At 28.8% G+C, this 20,568-nt stretch overlaps 2 protein-coding genes across 2 annotated transcripts; one reads left to right on the top strand and one right to left on the bottom strand.

Annotated features, from left to right (window-relative positions):
* Positions 1-6,149: 6,149 nt before the first annotated feature.
* LOC135960950 (probable serine/threonine-protein kinase mkcB) lies at positions 6,150-18,685 on the bottom strand. The gene is made up of 3 exons (XM_065512378.1): positions 18,253-18,685; positions 18,118-18,175; positions 6,150-6,729 (listed from the first exon to the last, which is right to left on the bottom strand). Exons 1-3 carry the CDS (start codon positions 18,628-18,630, stop codon positions 6,263-6,265), a joined length of 903 nt encoding a protein of 300 aa, XP_065368450.1. The 5' UTR covers positions 18,631-18,685; the 3' UTR covers positions 6,150-6,262.
* Adck1 (aarF domain containing kinase 1) lies at positions 8,597-16,859 on the top strand. The gene is made up of 3 exons (XM_065512516.1): positions 8,597-8,791; positions 14,936-16,184; positions 16,247-16,859. Exons 2-3 carry the CDS (start codon positions 14,979-14,981, stop codon positions 16,586-16,588), a joined length of 1,548 nt encoding a protein of 515 aa, XP_065368588.1. The 5' UTR covers positions 8,597-8,791; positions 14,936-14,978; the 3' UTR covers positions 16,589-16,859.
* Positions 18,686-20,568: the final 1,883 nt, after the last annotated feature.

Consider the following 20,568-nt stretch of genomic DNA (forward strand, 5'->3'; position numbering starts at 1 on the left):
AAACTTAAAATTTTGGCTTATTTTTCTCTTCATATTTAATATTTACATAATTCTTGAATCATCTCACTTCAAATTTTAAAAACAATAAACAATCTTGTTATTAAACTTTGTTATTAAACTTTTACATAATACCTTACAGCTTTTAGAATTCCTGCTACTACTTTGGGACACTATATTGTTTGATATTTTTTTTAAATTAATCTTTTATTAGCAGGCTGGGGAGTCATTTGTACAAGTTTTTGATTTTTTATATAAATTTAAGTAAATATTATAATTAAACACTCAGGATTATTCTTTGTAATATATATTTTATTGGCCTACAGAGGCTTCATATGTTACGTGAAATTAAATAAATAAATAAATTGTGGACAATGTTGTTTAATTGCCGTAAGTTAATTTATCATAGGCGCTGTTAGAGTTAACATCAACTGCATTCGTGCACATTATAAAGTGTAATTTAAGTGTGTGTATTATTGGGAATTATAAACGACTATTTGTATAAAAAACACATAATAACTAAACTGTGGTTGTGTAAATTTGAATAAATAAAGAGTTGTTACATTTTTAAACTGCTAAACTGCTGTTATTTGCAATTAAAAGTATCCTGTTTATTTAAAGGAAATAAACCACAGTTTTTAAAAGGTAAAAACGTAACAATTGGTGTCCGAAGTGGGATTGCAAAATAATAAGCATGAAGTTTGAAGAGCTTAAATTGGAACAACTCAAAAGAGAATTGTGTAATTTGGAGTTGTCGACAGCAGATAATAAGGCAGAATTGCAGAAGAGGCTCATAGATTAATTCAAACGATGTGATATTGACATCGGAACTAACGAATTCGAGTATAAAGATAAAAAAAATGGAAATCAAATTCCAAGAAGCAAATTAACATTCTAGAACCATCTTAGAAACGCACAGTGTCAGATTTTGCCATTTTAGGGGCACTAAAATCTGTATTTCGAAAACTATTAAAGGTAAAGCTCAAGTTATTATCATTAAAATACGCATCTTTTTTGAAAAATTGGGCGAAATCGGACAACTGGAACGACCACTGTCAGTTCCAGTAGATTGCTCCAAAAAAATTTAATTGCGAATTTTTCTATGTATTGTAGAAACACGTTGTGTAAAATATTAGGATGATAGGATAACGTTAACTGGTGGCGCAACGAAGCTGATGTTTTGAGGTGCATTTATAAGGGGGAAAAAATAATTTGTTTCAGTTTTTGTAAAAATTTAGCCATTATGTAATTACTTTAGCAATTTAATTTAAAGGAATCGAAATGTGTACGTAATTGTCGTTCTAATGAGATATAAAATACAAAAATTGGTTACAAAATTTTAAAGTTATTAAAAAATCCCCAGGCCATTAACTTGTCTCTCAAGCCACTAGAACAAGAAATGTATAAAGAAAATTAAAGTATTTTGAGAAATATTAAAATAAAAGCACATTTTTACTTAAAATATATCCATATTTACTTGTATATGAGTTTTTGACTTCGTAGGATACCGTTAATTAGGTATGATCAAAAAAATTTAATTTAATTAACAGCAGTTTCAAAACTCCATTTAAAAATGTTTAAAAATTTTGAGAATACAATAGGGAATAAAAATATGGAAAAAGTATGACAATATCTCGTATAGTTTTTCCATATATGCTTGCGAATGATACCAATTTGAAAGTTTTACTAAAATCGCTAAACGTTAACCCTTAAACATAACCTTGAAAAACAAATTTAACCCTGAAAACTATCTTGCTGAACTTTTGGAAAAATGTGTATGCAGTATGCAAAAGGTTGCAAAAAATAATCCCAATATGTTATACATATATCAATTTATCATGTGATGACAACAGAACCCTGGAATCAAATGGTATTCTATATTTTTGAGTCCATAAAAGATTTCTCACTTTTCAGATATACGCTTTATAAAACGCTTTACATGAACCGCCCCGGAAAACTTATTCTCACTTATTTCTTAAAAAGTATTTATTACTGTTATTAAATAAAATAAAAACTTTAAAAAAACAAAAAAAATTGGCAAAGTTAGTGAACATGCAGCGGGTAGAAATTATATTTTTATTTTCTGTGAAAAACACGACATTCGGAGTACCCTTATCGTGTTTTGGTTCACATTTCTTCACTTTGATATGCATTTATTTATTGAAACTTTAGCACAAAAACAAAACAAAATTTTTAATTTAGTCCCCCTAAATTGTCAAAATCTGACACTGTGAAACGTCTAGGAACTTACAAAGAGAAGCTGTTAGCTGAAGTTTAAGAAAATTGTAGAGCCAATAACGAGAAGCTATTAGCTGAAGTTAATGAAAATTCTAGAGCCAACAACGAAAAACGGTTAGCTGAAGTTCAATAAACTTCTAGAATCAACAAAGAGAAATTGTTAACTGAAGTTCAAGAAACTTCTAAAGCCAACAACTAGAAAATATTAATGCAAGTTAGCAAATTTGACAAAATGCTGTCAGATATAGAGAATGATATAACTAAAGACGTTGATAATAAACTGAACGATATAGAAATAACAATTAATCTTCAATGTCTAGACAGCCCGGTCGTTACTTTTGATGAGTTTCAGTTTGATACAGTTGCCAAGAGAAATTTATGGAACTATGAATAAAAAGCTATGTATATAATTAATTCTGGCCTTGAAAGAAAATGCTGCAGTAGTTTTTGAAAGCGTACCAATGAACTGCTGGAATAATTATGAAGACTTAATGGCTGCAACGTAAGTATGGTAGCGAACATAAGAAACAAATACTAAAATGCAAAACAACGTATCATCAAAAAATTCGAAATTGATTTTATTATTGATAACGATTCACTATATCATATTACATATGTGTACAAAATTTTAAACTCTTACTATTAAAAATAACCAAGTTATAACCAAAATTGAAACTCAAGTATCATCAAGTACACGATTAAACAAAATAAGAGGAAATTAATTAATAAATCGTTTTTACCTTATTTTAGTTAGTATCCTTATTTTTTTAATAAATTTGTTGCAATTGAATATTTTTTGCAGTCTTAATGAAAATTTAATGAAGAACATTTTTTTAGTTTAAAAAAGTAGTTGTTAGTAATTAAAATAAAAAAAATATTTTTATTTACGTTTTTATTTTTTCATAAAAATTTATATTGATACGTTTTTTTGTTTCAGAAAATAACAATTAAAAAAAACGTAAGCCACATATCTTAAAGTGTGCTTTGGAAAAATTTGTTTTTTTTTCATAAAATATATTTCTAGAGTCATTACAATTCAGATTTGAAAATTTTGTTTAAATATCTCAAGTAGTTTTCATTTTATATCGTTATTTGCTTCTCCTATAAACTTATGAAAAGTGATGTTACGTTATTTTGCATTTTAGGTTCTTAAATATTTTGCAAAGGGAATTTATATTAATGATATTAATGAACATATTCGACTCTATTTAATTTAAGGTGTATTCAATATAAGAAAACAGCTGACAACAAACGGATATTGTCATTGTTGCCGAAACTCACTCACCAAATAAATACGCCTTGATTAAATTGTTCAATTGAGGTCGTACTGTAACAATTTTAAATTGTCAACAGCATTAAAATTAAATAAAAATTTATATTTTATATTATTTTTGTTTTTAAAAATAAAATTAATTGCAAATAACTTTTAATCTGTCCAAAGAAAACAATAATCAAAATGTCGGAAAGCTTAAAAAAATCAATCAGAAAGAGAAAAGTTATTAAATCCAAAACAAAAGTTCATAAAAGCGGTTCATCTCTAACAGCTACTACAAGTGCGCGAAAAATTGAGGAACCAAGATCTGAGTTACCAACAAATAGTGATGACGATTGCATAATTATCGAGCCTGAAATAGAAATTATAGAAATATCGGATGATGAAAACATTATACGTTTATCATCTTGGCAGAAGTTGCCTCGTTACTAAAACAGGACTTTTACGGATGGTTTGACTAGTATTTTTAATTGAACGGATACAGTAGGTCATGCAGATTTGTATTTGGTCAAAAATTGTTTATTTTGTATTAAATGCTTGGTTTGATTAAATGCAAACAGTATTTTCATTTGCTAATGCTAATCCATTGAACCAGTTCATGTTTCATGCTATTCTGTATGAATCCGTTGACGTTAGTAGATCTTTAACAAAAATAAAAAATAGTTAAATTAATGTCATTTTTATTCAAATCTATACAAGGATCATTCAAACCAATTAAAAACTTTTAGTCAATGATGTACATATTTTATTCATTAAATTTAAATAAATTTTCAAAGATTCCATGTACGATTGAAGACATTTCGTTAAAATTGGAATAAAATTCTTTAAATTGACGAAAGGCATGTAAAACAGAATAAATGCTCTGATATTTTACTTTATTTTACTTTACTTGATATCTTTTTAGAAGTCAATCATATTTTATATTAAGGGACTATATTCTAAATCCTCTATCTTACAAAACTCAAGTTTTCAGGAGAGTAAAAAACTTTATTTCACTAATTCATAAGGAATATTCAAGTCTTTCTTCTACAATATTTTTTTAAGGCTGTTAATAAATTCTACATCTAATTTATTTTTAAAATTTTGCTTTATTAGCAATTTTATTAAAAAAATTAAAACTAAATTTCACAAAGAATTTTTAAATTGAATTTAATTTGTGACTCGGTCAGTTTTAGCATTTTTTATACCCTTCACCTTCGTGAGAAGGGTATATATAAGTTTGTCATTCCGTTTGTAATTTTTACATATTTCATTTCCGACCCTATAAAGTATATATATTCGGGATCCTTATAGATAGCGGAGTCGATTAAGCCATGTCCGTGTCTGTCTGTTGAAATCAACTTTCCGAAGCCCCCAAATAACTTACATATACACGATTCATACATCAATATCTCCGGAATTCTTCCGGCTCGGTTGATATTTAAAATCGAGAAAATCGGTCCACAAATGACTGAGATATAAGGAAAAAACCAGAACAACATCGATTTTTTACCTATATCTGATTACGAAGTCATTAATATAGACAATATGGATATCTAATGATAGACCTTTGCAATGACGTATATAAGATCATAGTAAGTTGGACCTACAATGGGTCTAAATCGGAAAAAATATTTTTTAACCCAAATTTATTTTTCACCAAAAGTTTTTTTTTCGCTAAATATTAAAAAAAAAATTAAAAAAAAAAAAAAATTTAAAAAAAAAATACTTTAAAAAAAAATTGAAAACAAAACAATTCGAAAAAAAAAATCCAAAAAATTAAAAAGCAACTTTGGACAAAAACAAATTTTGTTTACCTAAAATTAAAATTTTTATTTTGAATTATAATTTGGTAAAGGGTATATAAGATTCGGCACAGCCAAATATAGCTCTCTTACTTGTTTTTTACACATGTTATTCAAAGGATATAATGGTACAAAAGGTACATATCGTTACCTAAATGCAAAACAACGTTATCTTTATGAACATTTAATGAAATACCTATTTTTAATAAGTAGTTATTAATAATTAAAATAAAAAGCATAAATAAAAAACCTAAAGCTAATTTATCATTAAAAAGTTTTTTTATTGATAAATTAACTGAAATTTATTGTTGGGGGATAAGCTAAGCTATTTTTGGAGATTTTTAATTGTGGACAATGTTATTTACCGGTCGATTAACAGCAGTTAACATAACTGTGGACATTATTTGTGGATATTATAAACATAGCAGTGAATCATACAACATTGAACAAAAGCTTTGATTTGATCATTGTAGAAGTAGAACATTCATGATGCTACTAGAAGGAATATGGCGCTGTGTATAAATAGCGCTTGCAGTAGATGTGTTAATTGATCATAGGCGCTGTTAGAATTAACATCAACTGCATTCTTGTACATTATAAAGTGTGTGAATTGCTGAGAACTATAACTGTGTGTATGTTGTTGTGTAAATTTGAATAAATAAAGAGTTGTTCCAATTTTAAACTACTAAACTGCTTTTATTTGCAATCAAAAGTATCCGATTTATTTAAAGGAAATAAACCAACATTTTTAAAAGGTAAAAACGTAACAATATGTAAGATTAATATTAAAGGCCTTATTCATAAACAATTTTTAAATTTAAAAATAATCAAATTTTGTATGGAAATTTTGCTTTAAAATATTGTTTAAATTTTTATTTATTTATTAATCATTTTAATTACAATTAAATAGGAATATTAAAAAATATATATTGCTTAATCAATAAGAAAGCTGAATATGTAATAAAACGTTCTAAACTATATGATCATTGTTTAGTTTCGTTGTGGACAACTCAAGTTCTAAATGATCATACGATGGAGGTTGGGCTGATGCTGAGGAAGATGATGGATTTACTACAGCACTAGAGATGACATTTGTCTCTGACATTATGCTAGAGGTTGAGGCATTATTCAAGTTCGTGGCACTAGCATGATTACTGTTCGATATTTCAGTTTCGATTGTTAAAGTGGAAATAGCTGCCGAAATTGTGTTCGATGATGGGTTGGTGGCTGTCATGCCAGTTGCTATATCATTTAAGGAATTTCCTGTGGACTGTTGTTCTAGCTGTTTAGCCAATATATAGGATTGGACGACATCGTCGTAAGCGGGTGGTAAATCGAACACTTTTCCATCAGTGTTATTATTATTATTGTTATCGTTGTTGGTGTTGTTTTCGATGTTTGTTGGTGCAACATAGGCATTTTGAGATTGTTGAAGAGCTTGGAATAGAAAGAAACGATCAAAAATTATTCATATACTATGTATGCATGTATATTAAATGAATATTGAATAATGCTAATTATTAATTGTAATTTAATTAAAAATAAATTAAAAACGACTTTGAATGTTTTATGACATTTTACTATTTCTTAAATAAATGTTAAACAAATAATGCGATTTCGGAAATAAAACTTGATTTATATAGTAGATACTAATATCTTTCTAATCTGTATTTAACCCAAATTTTTACTTGTCAAATATACGAGAAAACATGAATTTTCATTTTGACGTTTACAACAAAAAACACTCATACTAAAAATATTTAATTTTTTTTAAAACTGATAAAACTATATGAAAGACTAAAGAACGGTGCATATTTTGTATTACTCAGTTCAAAACACCCGGATTTTGAGTTATGACGTTGTTGCAGCAAATGAGCGGTATGTATTATTTTTATATTTTTTAAAAAAATTAATTTTTAAACTTTTACACTTCTGATGAAAAGTTCTCCAGAATTTCGAAATTTGTTTTATTTTGGTTTTTATATATTAGGTTAAAAGTTCATATTTTTTAATAGATGCGTGCAAAATACCTAAACTAAAACTATTTATAACTTTAGAACTATTAGTCAGCTAATGAATCGTAGATTTTAAAGTTTTTTCCTAGAAATCCGTTTCTCCGTTCCATGAACAAACCATATCTCAAAAAAGATATCTTCCATTTACCAATGATTTTCCTTAAAAATGTGCCATTGCACGATTAAAAATATACATAAAATTCAAAATGGGACCATGATATGTGTATATTTTTATAAACTTAGTCTTATATTAATCGTTGAAAGAAAGAAGATAATTTTCTAGAAATGTGTTTAATTTGTTTGAGTATTCATCTAAATATAAATAATTTTTTACGAAATGTTTATATCTCGAGGTCCCACTCATATGTTTTTTTATGTGTTAACCATACAATGGCTTATAATTGAGGAAAATCTTTAGAAAATTAAAGATACATAATTTTAGGATACCGTTTTCTCCAGTATAATTGTTTGGTTCAATATCCTGTGATTTTTAATTTAACCGTTATATTAACTTTAAAAACTATGTATGTGTTTCCCTTCGATAACATTATTTTCTCCCTTCTCTAATAACTGTCACAACAAACCAGTGTAGCCAGATAAATTTCTCACCAATTTGGGGATTTCATGATTAATTTAGAAACAGAAATTCGTGGGGAGGGATTTAAAAAATAGTTTGGGGATATTTATCCAATTGTTGGGGAAAGTTAGAGCGTAAACAAAATGAAAATATGTTGAAAAAAGTGCGTTTTTTTAAAAAATAAACACAGACATTTTCCAACCGATTTTCAAAAAAAACTCTTCTGTTTGAAAGGTAAAACACATAGGGTAACATAGAGACGAGACGTAATTGTCCATATGTCTGATACAATTTTGTTATTGTATCAGACATATGGTTTGTTGTATTTTTGTTTGACAAATCGGAGTGTCTCGTCTCTATGTATAATTCTCTCTGGTAAAACATATATCTTTTAAATACAAAATAAAATATGTTAGAGAAAAACTATAAGTATTTCCGAATTTTATGGACTCAAATTTTTGGTGTAGCATAGTGTAATTTTTTTTAAATAAAATTTATAGTTTTATTAAAAATAATGTTTCAATTTTGAAATGGTATTTTTTCGGGGACATCAATTTTAGATTGGGGATCATGTGGTAAAAGTTGTCTGGCAACACTACAACAAACATAAAGTAACACAAACAAAAAAATCGCTCAGTGCGCAAGTTTGTTTCTTCAGTCTCTTATCTTTACTCGTCCGACTGTAAACGTTTTAGTAGAAGCGGCGGTGTCGGTCGGTTTTAATTTTATTCGCTTGTTTGTAGTTTATTTAGGTATTTTTCTTGTTTGTTTAAACGAATTTCGTAATGTTAAACTAAATGCAAATAAGCTTAGAATATGTTAAAGTTACTACAGTACAAAACTAACTAAATTTATTTTCAAAATTTCTCAATTAAAATTGTAAAAATATAAATTAAAGATAATCAAGGTAAAATGTGAAATTTAGTGTTTGCACATATTCAATGTTAAAAAGTTTATGTAATAAATGTTTAATACAAAAACACACACACAATACGTCATACTTAAACGAATTTAAAATTTATTGGCAATCACACTGTGCCCTTTAGTCATCGTCATCATTCATTCATTCAGTAATATTTATCAGTCATTCAGTCAACGTAATAACGTCATAATAAATATTTAACTAAAGTGAAAGTTAGTGAGGGCCTTTTTTAATAACAACAACATATATTTTGTAAACAATACAACTAGCAATTTATTTATTTGTACTCTGTACTAGTTTATGAGTCAAAAACACATATGCATGTAAGAAGAAGCAGAGCATATGTGTGTTATTTTTGTAAACAAAAAGCGAAAGAGAGAGACGTACAGACAACTTGTTGTTATTGTTTATAAAGCATATTTTGAGCAGATAACAACAAATTAATCTCATTGTTTATCATGTGCATAAAATTGAAATAACGGTTCATATTTATGTGTATGTATGTATATCAAATTGACAGTTAATTGCAAAAACAAAGCAAATGTACGTTATTTTTTAGCTTGGTAACTGTTAAAAATTAGTTGGCAAAATTAATTTGAAATTGAAAATTAAAAATGTTGCTGCGTTATTTGTATGCCAATTACAAGTTATGTACTAAAATTATTACTACGAAAATTGTGTAAATGACAACATATTGTTATTATTTTGTGAAATTCTGCACAAATTATACAGATATGAATCAGCTGGTTTCAGAAATATGCCAATAGAAAAATAACAAAAGAAAAAATTAAAATGGTTGTGGTTTGAAAAGAAGGACAAAAATTTATTTTAAACTCGTTACCTATTGAAAAAATTATCTTTTTTCTCTCTGTCTGCAAACCACAACCATTGAAAACTTTTTTGACAGCTGTCATTTGTTGAATATCTGTAATAATCTGTGCAAGGCGAATTTATACAAGGTGGAGTCAGTCAAACAGCTGATAATTTTTTTTTCGCTTTTTGGTTCTAACAACTGTCAAAGCTTGTTTTTATATTTAAATATCTACATATTCTAAGCTTATTAACAAAATGTTTTTTGTTTACATAAATAAGTAAAGCCCTCACTATTGAATTATCTACACTATATTAAGTTTAAATACTTATTTGTTTAATTTTTCATTTTGGTTTTTTGACATTTGTTAAGACCAATCGTTGTTTTTGTAGAACTGACACCACCTTGTATGAATTCGCCTTGAATCTGTGCATATCTATATAATTTTTGATTAATATATGTATTTCAAAATTATATCAAATGCATTAGGTTTGTCAAAAAATCATTTTGAAAAATACACTTGTGGTTTACATTGTACTTATTATATTTATTATTATTTATAAATAAATCCGATACATACACTCAAAATATTTGGGGTATTCACACGGTCTACTATTTGGTCATATTGACATAATGTCGTAATATATTATGATAGTTTAAAAAAATTTTTGTTGTGTTCAAACAAAAAAGTTCTAAACTAAAAAAGCTAAGTTCGATTCAGAACATTTTTCCGGTGCAAATGTATGGAATTTCGTTTTCGGTGCCGATTACGGTGTATGCGGAAACGTAGCTTAAGACTAATTGAACTATGTTTATTGTTTTGTCATAAAATAATACTTTTTTTTGTTTAAAAGATAACAACAACAACAATTATAACATATTAGAACATTATGACAATATGTCTAATAGCAGACCGTGTGAATACCTCAATTATGTAGCTAAATTCAACAGAAAATTCATTAATAATAGCTATAAATTTCTTCAAAATACGAACCGCTAACATTACATTTGAATCAAAAGAATTTTTCATTTAGTTTTTAAAGTTACGTGGGTTTTTGAAACTATTTTTAAGGATTCAAAAGACATCAATTGTATTAATTTTTGATGCAGAATCCATTGGTGAAATCAGATTTGCAATATATTCAACCGTTTTTGCTCTACAAAGGTGCTCAAAATCCGCATATTTAGGTGCGTTGAACCACCACAAGTAGTGAAAATTTTCCAAAAAAGGACGCCATTATTTTTATTTACCCAAAAACGTTCAGAAAAATTATGATACCCGAAAAACAAATGAATTGACCTGGTCACAAACGAACTCTAATGTACATATAAAAATAAAAAGTTTATGAATACCTTTATATGAAAGGGGCATATCCTCTTGCCTGACAATTTATATAGGGCTATATAGGGAGGTCAGTGGAGTTGGGCTTGCATGATTCCTGCGATATAGAGAATCGAATATGTAATGGCAGCTTTCGTTGATACAGAGGGTTCATTTAATAACCTGAATATATCCTCAATAGGACAATGTGCTCACTACAAGGAGGGACAAACCAAAAGGATGTGTCATTTCTCCACTTTTGTGGAATTTTGTAAATAAAATAATTTTCAGACTCAATAGGATATGCACCAAAGTAGTAGCAAATGCTACCAATTTTGAGCTTTTTATTAATGGGAAGGTCCTTCCCAAAATAAGTAAACTCGTGGAATCAGCTCTTAGCGTTCCATCATCGGTCAGAAAAAACAATCCGGGGGTCAACTCGCCGAAGACGGAATTGCTTCATTTTACCAGAAGATATAAAATTCCAAAATTCTGAAATTTTCGAGTGAAGACAAATATCTTAATGTAATTCTAGACTCTAAGCTTCGTGGGAACGTAATGCTGCTAAGTTTGCTCTACGATTCAAAGAGTCAGGTGGTGAAGCATGACCTATACCTATGAATTTTGATAGGACATTTAGGTTCCGAATACCAACAAAGTATAATTGGGCTCTAAACTTGATAGAACCTCGAGGAGAATCCGGGAATTAATTGCGTCAATCAAGGCTCTTAACTCAAACGTAATTAGGTCGAAATGTATTCGCCACTGTGTTCATTCACTGGTATAACTTAGACAGCACACGTAAAGTTAATATGTATTCCTGGTCAAGAGGGTATTCGGGGAAAATCGATGATGAGTGCGCAACTAACGGGTCGTCCCTGGGCTTAACTCTTGCCCAAAGGGACATTCACACTCTCTTGATGATGATATCGAATTTGATAGATGAATGGGCGTTGAGAGTGACGGAACTCAGATGGTCTAATATCACCACTTGTAGAATATCTAAAATGCTGTGGCCCACTCTGGTAAAGGATAGAACCAGGACTCTTTTGTTTCTTGGCAGAAAGTCGATCAGGCTTCTTACGGGTATAATGACTGGACACTGTATAATTGGACATATGTATGTCGGAACGTATGGGTTATCCATGTTATAACTATTGTAGAAGTTGTTTAGATGTGGAAGAGGAACAATCGGTACAACAACAACTATGTGACTGTCCTGTTTTACAAGACTAATAAATTTTGGTACAAGTATCTTTCATAATCAGGACTGTTTCAGAGATGTGTCACTGACGAAGAAGATCACGGAGACCTCAGGAGTCACAATGTCATCTGATCATTCTCTATTCTTGTATGATTCTCAGATAAGTATATCACCATGATCAACAATACCTCCGAGTGGACATCATAAATTGCGAGCAACCCACGTAGCCTAACCTTAATAATTGTTTCATGTTTTAAATTTAAATTGAACCTAGAACTATCGCAGAAACCAATTTCAATTTACATTAATATTTTCATTGAAATTAAAAAGTGTGATCTTTATGTTCCTAAAATCTTTCCCGTTTTTTCTGACCGTGTTTATGTGGATGTTAGACAGGCCGGCTTTTTATATAAAAAATCGACTAATATCTCCGGAATTTAAAAACTTAGTTTTTTTAAGATTTCAGATTTACTTCAACAGGATGGGTTAACTAATATATTTTCCCCAAATTGGGTTATATTCGATCCAAATTTCTGATTGAAGTTGTACTTCGTTGGATATATCTACCAGGCATTTGCTACTGTGTATTTACAAAATTTAGTATCTGAGATATAGGAACTAATATTATAAAAGTAGACCGAAAACCTGGATTTTCGTCAATTTATGGACCGATTTAGAGACCAAATATAAATCATAAAATATTTCCGGTTTGAGTGTTTTTAGTTCTATACGTTATCTAAAGATCCACGAAGTTAATTTTTGTGTAGACATTTAAAAAATCGAGTAAGTCTTGGGTTTTTATAAGCTGATTTTAAATACCGAAGTTCCAAGTTATCAAAGAGATAATTGTGTTAATTACAGAAATAAATAAAACGTTTCAGGGAGTATGCAAGTATTCCATGTTAATTTCTTAACACCATGGGGTAACAGATGACTTGCACGATTGAATACTTGATAGGTAGATTGAAGGAAATAAAGTTTCACAGCAATGGCATCAAATATCCACATCTTTATATAATACAGTCCAACGAACAAACGAGAGGAAAGACTGGATATCAGACTTGAAACATATGTGATTCAAGAACAAAAAACCTTAAGCGAAAAAATAAATAATATTCCTCTTCATAAGATACTTGTTCTAAACCAAGATTACAATAAAACCTATAAGGATATAAGGAATAACCTAAAATACTAATACGTAGAATGGTACAGAAGGCCAATTTCTGAAAACAGATGATCAAAAACTCTAAGAGGGGACACAATATTTTACGGATCTGTTCAACAAAAACCCAAAAACACAGAACCATCCTCATAATAACTCTATAGACATTACCTTTAACTAATGATGAAATAACAGTTGGAATCTGACTTAACATATTTACCCAATTCACAATCGGTGTCGTAGAGTTGTAACGTTGTATGTCATAAATATTTTTTAAAAAAAAAACAAAACATTAATAAAAAAAATACTACGACATACAACGCTACGACGCTGATTGAGAATTGGGCAATTGCAATATTGTGATTAATATGTATTAACAAGATTTTTATGGGTATTGAACCTTATATGGAAACTATGGCCAATTATTGACTTATATTTACAAAATCTAGTAAAATGATTCTTGGTATTTGTGTAGGTTAATCTATTTTATCGGAAGTAGATCTTTTATAGCAGCTATAACTAATTATGAGACGATCTTCGTAAAATTTGGTACAGCAATTTCTGTATATATTAGGATTATTAGTGCCAAATCTTAACCTGATAAAGATATTTATGAGTATTTAAGTGATTTTTGGAAGAGGACTGGTCAAATATGTAGTAGTATAATTTTTGGATACAAATTACTGATGTGCGTAAAATTTTGGGGACTATTCAACTTCATAACAAAATTTATAGTACATTTTGCGTATTTAAGTGATTTTCAGAAGTGAACGGACATAAATCAATCAACTTTCAAAGGATAAAAGTGTAATTTATTTACCAAAATTTTGAAACATTTAAAACATGAGTTTTGAAATCTGTTCAAAAGGTTGGTTGGTTTAGTTTATTTTTATATTTCGATATTAGTTTTGTTACGTTTATTTTGCACAGTATTTTGAAATGTAAGTTATTGGCAAATTAATGAACAAATTGTATTAATTAACATATCATTATTAAACGCTTTAAATTACAATTTTGCATATTTCTTTTGAATAAACTTGTGTTTAATGGACTTTTGCAAAATTTGGCAAAGTTATTTTCTTTTCTTTTTTGTTTTTACAGCCAGTCACTGTTAGCAAAATGAAACAATAATTGGCATATGGTTCAAACATCATCAATCAAAAGGTTTTAGTGTATGTTTTTTGTTTTTAATAAAATAATTTCGCTAAATTATGGAAAGTTATTGTTAGATAAGTTTCATTATAAATTTTGAATGTGAAACAATTGGAAACAATAGATTATTTTGGTTTTTTATGGCAAATAGGTTAAATGGGGTGAGACAGCATTAGAATAGTGATAAATTCGAAATAGCAAAGTTCACAAAATAGACTAGACAAGAAATAAGCAACAGTCCTATATAAATATTTCAGTGAATTATTAAAAATTATTACCAACAAGCTTTTTATTTAATTTCTGTCATAACCATAAATTATGCTAATTTTATACAAGACTAGCTAGCATCATCCAACACAAAACTGTCATTTCTCATTAACCACGCATTTTCCTACATAAATATCTAATATTAAAACTACCCCATCACACCCCTAAGCACTCTTTGGAAGTCAAACTAAATTTGTTCTGGTTATTTTCAGTTTTCCTCAAGACTTCTAACGTGCCATACACCTTAACGCTACAATGATAAGACGTGTTGTAACCTATAGCGTTTTAGGCGCCAGTGCCATTGGAACGGGTTTAAGTTTACACACTAATGACTACGATTTAAATTCGTTGGGCATAGTGCGTCTGGGACGTTCGGCTGTGGCTGTGGTAGATGTTGCTTTAACCTATAAACGTGAATTGTATTACAAAGAATGGGACAAAACATCGCCCGAATATAAGCAGGAAAAGAGTCGTGTTCACAAAATGGCAGCCGAAAGACTTTTAGAATTGATATGCACAAATAAGGGAGTCTACATTAAGGTGGGCCAACATATAGGAGCCTTGGATTATTTACTGCCTAAGGAATTTGTAAAGACCATGAAAGTGTTGCACTCAAATGCTCCACAAAATCCCATCGAAGATTTATATAAAGTTATAAAACATGATTTGAAACGAAATCCCGAAGATATATTTGATAATTTTGAAAGAGAACCCTTGGGTACCGCCTCCTTGGCTCAAGTTCACAAAGCCACTTTGAAGACCGGAGAAGTGGTGGCGGTTAAGGTACAGCATCCTTATGTTAAGGGCAACTCCAGAGTGGATATGAAAACCATGGAACTGGCTGTAAAAGCTTTAGCTTTAATCTTTCCAGATTTTAAAATTCAGTGGCTGGTGGATGAGTCCAAAAAGAATTTACCCATTGAGTTGGACTTCCTCAACGAGGGCAAAAATGCTGAAAAAGTACAAAAACACTTTCTGAAATACAGTTGGTTGAAAATTCCTAAAATCTATTGGGACTATTGTTCGCCGCGTGTTCTAGTCATGGAATTTCTGGAAGGTGGTCAAGTCAATGATTTAGAGTATATACGAAAAAATCACATAGATCCTGTAACCGTTTCCAATAAAATAGGTCAATTGTATTCCGAAATGATTTTTAATACGGGTTTTGTGCACAGTGATCCTCATCCGGGTAATATATTGGTGCGTAAAAATCCCAACAAAGCGGTAGAAATTGTACTGCTCGATCATGGATTGTATGCCGATTTAACAGATAAATTCCGTTATGATTATTCCAAATTATGGTTGAGTATTTTGAATGTTGATCGTGTGGGAATGAGGAAATATTCTCATAATCTGGGTATTAAAGGAGATTTATATGGACTGTTTGCATGTATGGTTACAGGACGACCATGGGAGACACTGGTGCAGGGAGTTAATAAAGTAAAATATACCAAAGAAGAGGTGAGTGTTTATCTTATAAACTGAAATTATCAATTCTAATTACATCATTTCTCCCATTCTAGAAAAACACTCTCCAAAATAATACATCTTTAGTGCTACCTCACATTTCCGATGTTCTCGAACAAGTCGATCGTCAAATGTTATTGATTTTAAAAACCAACGATTTGATACGTGGCATTGAATCGACATTACGCACACAAAATCGCATGACCGCTTTTTGGGTCATGTCCAAATGCTGTCTCCAGTCATCGTTTAGCGAGCAAAAGTCACAAAGCACAAGGAAATCACAACGTTTGGGAATTTTCTTGCGCGAGAAATGGGAAATTTTCAAATTGAATATTTATTATTTGTATTTGGGCTTAATTAATTTTGGTCTATTAGAGGCAGTCAGAGAATTACTTTGATAATTATTTAAGTTATAGCTTGGTTATGTTTTGTAGTTAGATAGACAATTGATAATTTATTAAATGAAATGTAATAATTATTAATATTTTTATATATTGTACATATAAATACAAAATGTAATTTGTTTTAAAATGTAGTCAGGGACTTGTTTATGTTTTAACTTTTTTAAAAGTCATTAAATTTAGTACTTTTAATAAATGTGTAAATAAATCTATAAGTATTTTTAAATACATACAAGAAAAAAAAAATATAAGAAACAATTAAAACATATTTTATACAATAATCTTGTAGCTAGCGAAAAGTAGTAAAAAATCCGTCCGGTTGAAATATTCATAATTTATAAAAGTCGATAGGTCAGATTTCTAGATTCAGATTCAACTATAGATTCATAAATTAGTAAAAGTCGAACTATTCAAAAATGTATAAAAATCGAAAAGCCGACATTTATTTGCAACTATACCATCAATTGGAGACAACTACACTGAATACCTTCATCGAAGAAAATTTAGCAAAATATATCTTCACAAAATGAGATCGAATTCCCTACAATAATACTTATTTTTCTTGATCCCAGCAAAATATATCCCTATCCGGTATTTAAATCTAGGGCATCCTTCCGAACTCGATTTTCGATTTTCACTTGGCCACAGCAAAGCTGATTCGCTTCAACTTGAAATTACAACTTTCAAGCTGGAATACAAAAGTTATCTTTATTGACCGAGGATGAAAATAGACAAAAATAGCAAAATAGAATAAAGCTTTTGATGTGAAACTTCACAAGCTTTGCAAACGCATTTTTAAACTTCATGGCTGATGCGTTATTCAATTTGACTAAAATTTTCACAAAATTTACTGTACTGTTTAAGGTTAACTTAATACAGAACTTCGAATTAATTAATTCAATTAGAGCTTAATTCGGCAAAATCTTAATTCGGAATTAAACATTTCAGCTATTTCATAAATTCATTCCCAACATCTATCCCTCATATTCAAAAACGATTGTTAAAGTTAATAATGATTTATTAAGAACATTTTTCATACAAAATTCCTGTTGTAAACCTTTAATAATTGTTTTTGAATAAGGAGGTAATTCTTCAAATGAATTCATTTATCGTTGAATTAATTCATAATGAACTTTATTCATAACAGAATTCATTAAATTTTTTAATGATTAAAAATTTGTATAATTAAATCTAATACAAATTGAATTAAAATATTTGTTTTTCATTCAGTTTTGTTTATGTTTAGCTTTTAATCATTTACAAAATGAATTGAAAAAAATGTTATAATAGATTCGAATTGAAGAAAAATTGTATCAAGAAAATTTTAGTAATTCAATAAGGAATTAATTCTATAAAAGATTAATTCTCAAGGGAATAAATTCAATACATTTGAAGTACAAAGGAATTAAGCCTATGAATTAATTCATTAACGGCTTGGTTAAGAGATAAAATTCATTTCTTGATTTCAAAAATGGAATTCAAAATTCTTTCGATAATAATAAGTTATATTTGAATATAAACTTTACCTCTTCTACGTTGGATAGCAGCTCGTCGTTCCAGTTCTCTACGTCGTGATATACCAATCTTGAAAAGAAGGATTTAAAAAACTATGTATTTTTCAAAAACAATTATGTACGTTGTTTTTTTGTTGTAATAAATACCTTAATGCAAATAATGGCCACAATCAATAGTAGCAGCAATAAGACGTAATAAGCATACGAATAAGTATACGAATATGTAATCAATGGTGGATCGATTGTTACGTAGTTGGGATAATACTCGGGACAATATGGACTACACACCGGAGGATTATATATTGAGTTATTCCAATAATTGGTATTGTTAAAATACCAAGGTGAATTGCCATTAGTGGAAGCGTTTGCATTTGGATACAAAGAAGTGTTATTATAAGGAATCAAAGTAGAATTTTTAAAAGCTGTTGATTGGGTCGTATTCAAAATCAAACCCGTTACCGTTTGATTTGTTAGAGTTGCCATGGTGGAGTTAATGGTAACACTCGAAGGATTTGTGTTAGACATGTTTTTAAAACTTTTCTCTGGTGTTTTTTTTTACCTCGTACACACGCGTTTGTTATGAAATTGTATTTGCAACTAATTTACAAAACAAATTTCGTTTAGGACTTTTGGTAATTACTTGTCTGTTTTTCGATAAAACACAGTGGTAAAGTACACAAAAGTTAATACTTCGATTTAATGTTATCTGTTTAAATTGCTTCTGTTCGAATTTGTGCAAAATAATATATCTATTTTATTATTTTACACATTTTTTGTCGCTACAACAATGATAATTTTCTTTAGATATCAATGTTTTTTCATAGTTGTGATTTAGTAGATAATGACCCATTGATAAGATAAAGAAAAGTAGAATCTATGTTTGGAATAATTATCTATTTGTATTACTAATTGCTGATGATTGGAAATATGTATTGGAAATGTTATTTTACGTCAATATAATTGGTTTGTTTATGCTATTGTCTTTCGTTAAATTTTATCATAAAAATTAATTATTATGTTGTCCAGATGTATACGTTTTAAAATAATACTTCATTACAATTTCTATTATCTCACGTGAATGAACTTGTCAGATGTATAGTACAATAGAGTGCCCCAAGAAAGAGTTAGTTCACTCAAACGTAGACTGTTTAAGTGCTGAATAAGGCATTTATGAATAAAGTCTTCAGTTGAAGACATTCTTTGAGTGGTATTCCTACAAAATCTTGTATTATGGGACACTCTAAAATAGATAAATTTTTACGGTTAATAACTGATTTGATTTTGTTATACATATGTACTTGTTTTTGTTTATTGTTAAGATAAATGTAAAGTCTATTCAAATACTATTAAGCCCACTCACCTGCTTGCTGTTCTAGATTTTTTATTTGACGCGATAATGTAAAATTATGCCAACATATAATAATTATCTAAAAATAAAGAAAACATAATTTAATCGAGTTTTGTTATTTTACAAAGCTATATCGAGGAAAACCTAGAGTCTCTGGCGGGAATCGAACCCGCCAACCTCAGATTAATAGTCCAGCACACTATCGACTTTTTTGTGTTTTCAAATCAAGTTTTAAAAATGTTTGTTCACGTACTTTTTTTGATATATTTCAGATTGAGAGTAAGTTTATTTTTACTCTCTAAAATAAAGTTACCGGATAATTTTTACTGGAAAGTACACACCTAATAATTAAAGTTTCGAAATTCAAATTGTTTAAACCAATTCTTTACATTTTATTTTGTTTAACATTGAATCATGAAGTTAAATTATGCGTTCGAAAATAAAGGCAACAAAATCGCGGCAGTACACATTTGCAAAACAATTATATCAGGACGTTATGATGACAAACATAATGATATTAAACCTGTTGATTTGGAAGCTATTATTTACAAATAATTTATATCTAATTGGTACTTACTCTTATGAAAAACAATAAGAATGGCACTGATATTAAACCTATTAAAATTATACTAAAATCGTTCATATTATTTATGTCAACTTAATTGCATTTCTAAATAAGTTTAAAATGTTTTAACATCAAAATAGATTTAAATTTTTAACAACTATGTATACATATATGTAAATATATATGCATATATGTATGAATTTGTATGATTTTAAGATTGTGTGATTCAATATATTTTAAATAAATCTTGTGGCTGTTGTCTTTACGTTCTCGTTTGATACTAATGAAGTTTACTTAAGCAAGAGAAAAATGTATGTAGTATATAATTATTTCAATTTCATATTTATCAGTTGCGTTGCTGTTAATTATTGTTTTATCAATATGGTTTTGTGTTTTTATCCTATCATATACAATAATTTTATTATCATATAAGACTACAAAATAAATAAATAAATTGTTTTATTGAGTTTAGTTTGAAAATACAGGTGTCCATATATTTATATCTGGATATATAATTACTAAACAAAATCATTGCATTTTTAAGATAAAT

The sequence above is a fragment of the Calliphora vicina genome, chromosome 5 (genome assembly GCF_958450345.1).
Source record: "Calliphora vicina chromosome 5, idCalVici1.1, whole genome shotgun sequence".
Lineage (NCBI taxonomy): Eukaryota > Metazoa > Arthropoda > Insecta > Diptera > Calliphoridae > Calliphora > Calliphora vicina.

Coding starts and splice junctions, on each gene's coding strand:
- Adck1 (XM_065512516.1), top strand. CDS start 14,979: ATGATAAGACGTGTTGTAACCTATAGCGTTTTAGGCGCCAGTGCCATT. Junction 16,185..16,246: donor TAAAATATACCAAAGAAGAG/GTGAGTGTTTAT, acceptor CTCCCATTCTAG/AAAAACACTCTCCAAAATAA.
- LOC135960950 (XM_065512378.1), bottom strand. CDS start 18,630: ATGTCTAACACAAATCCTTCGAGTGTTACCATTAACTCCACCATGGCA. Junction 18,176..18,252: donor TGGCCATTATTTGCATTAAG/GTATTTATTACA, acceptor CTTCTTTTCAAG/ATTGGTATATCACGACGTAG. Junction 6,730..18,117: donor TGCTATCCAACGTAGAAGAG/GTAAAGTTTATA, acceptor TTCTATTCCAAG/CTCTTCAACAATCTCAAAAT.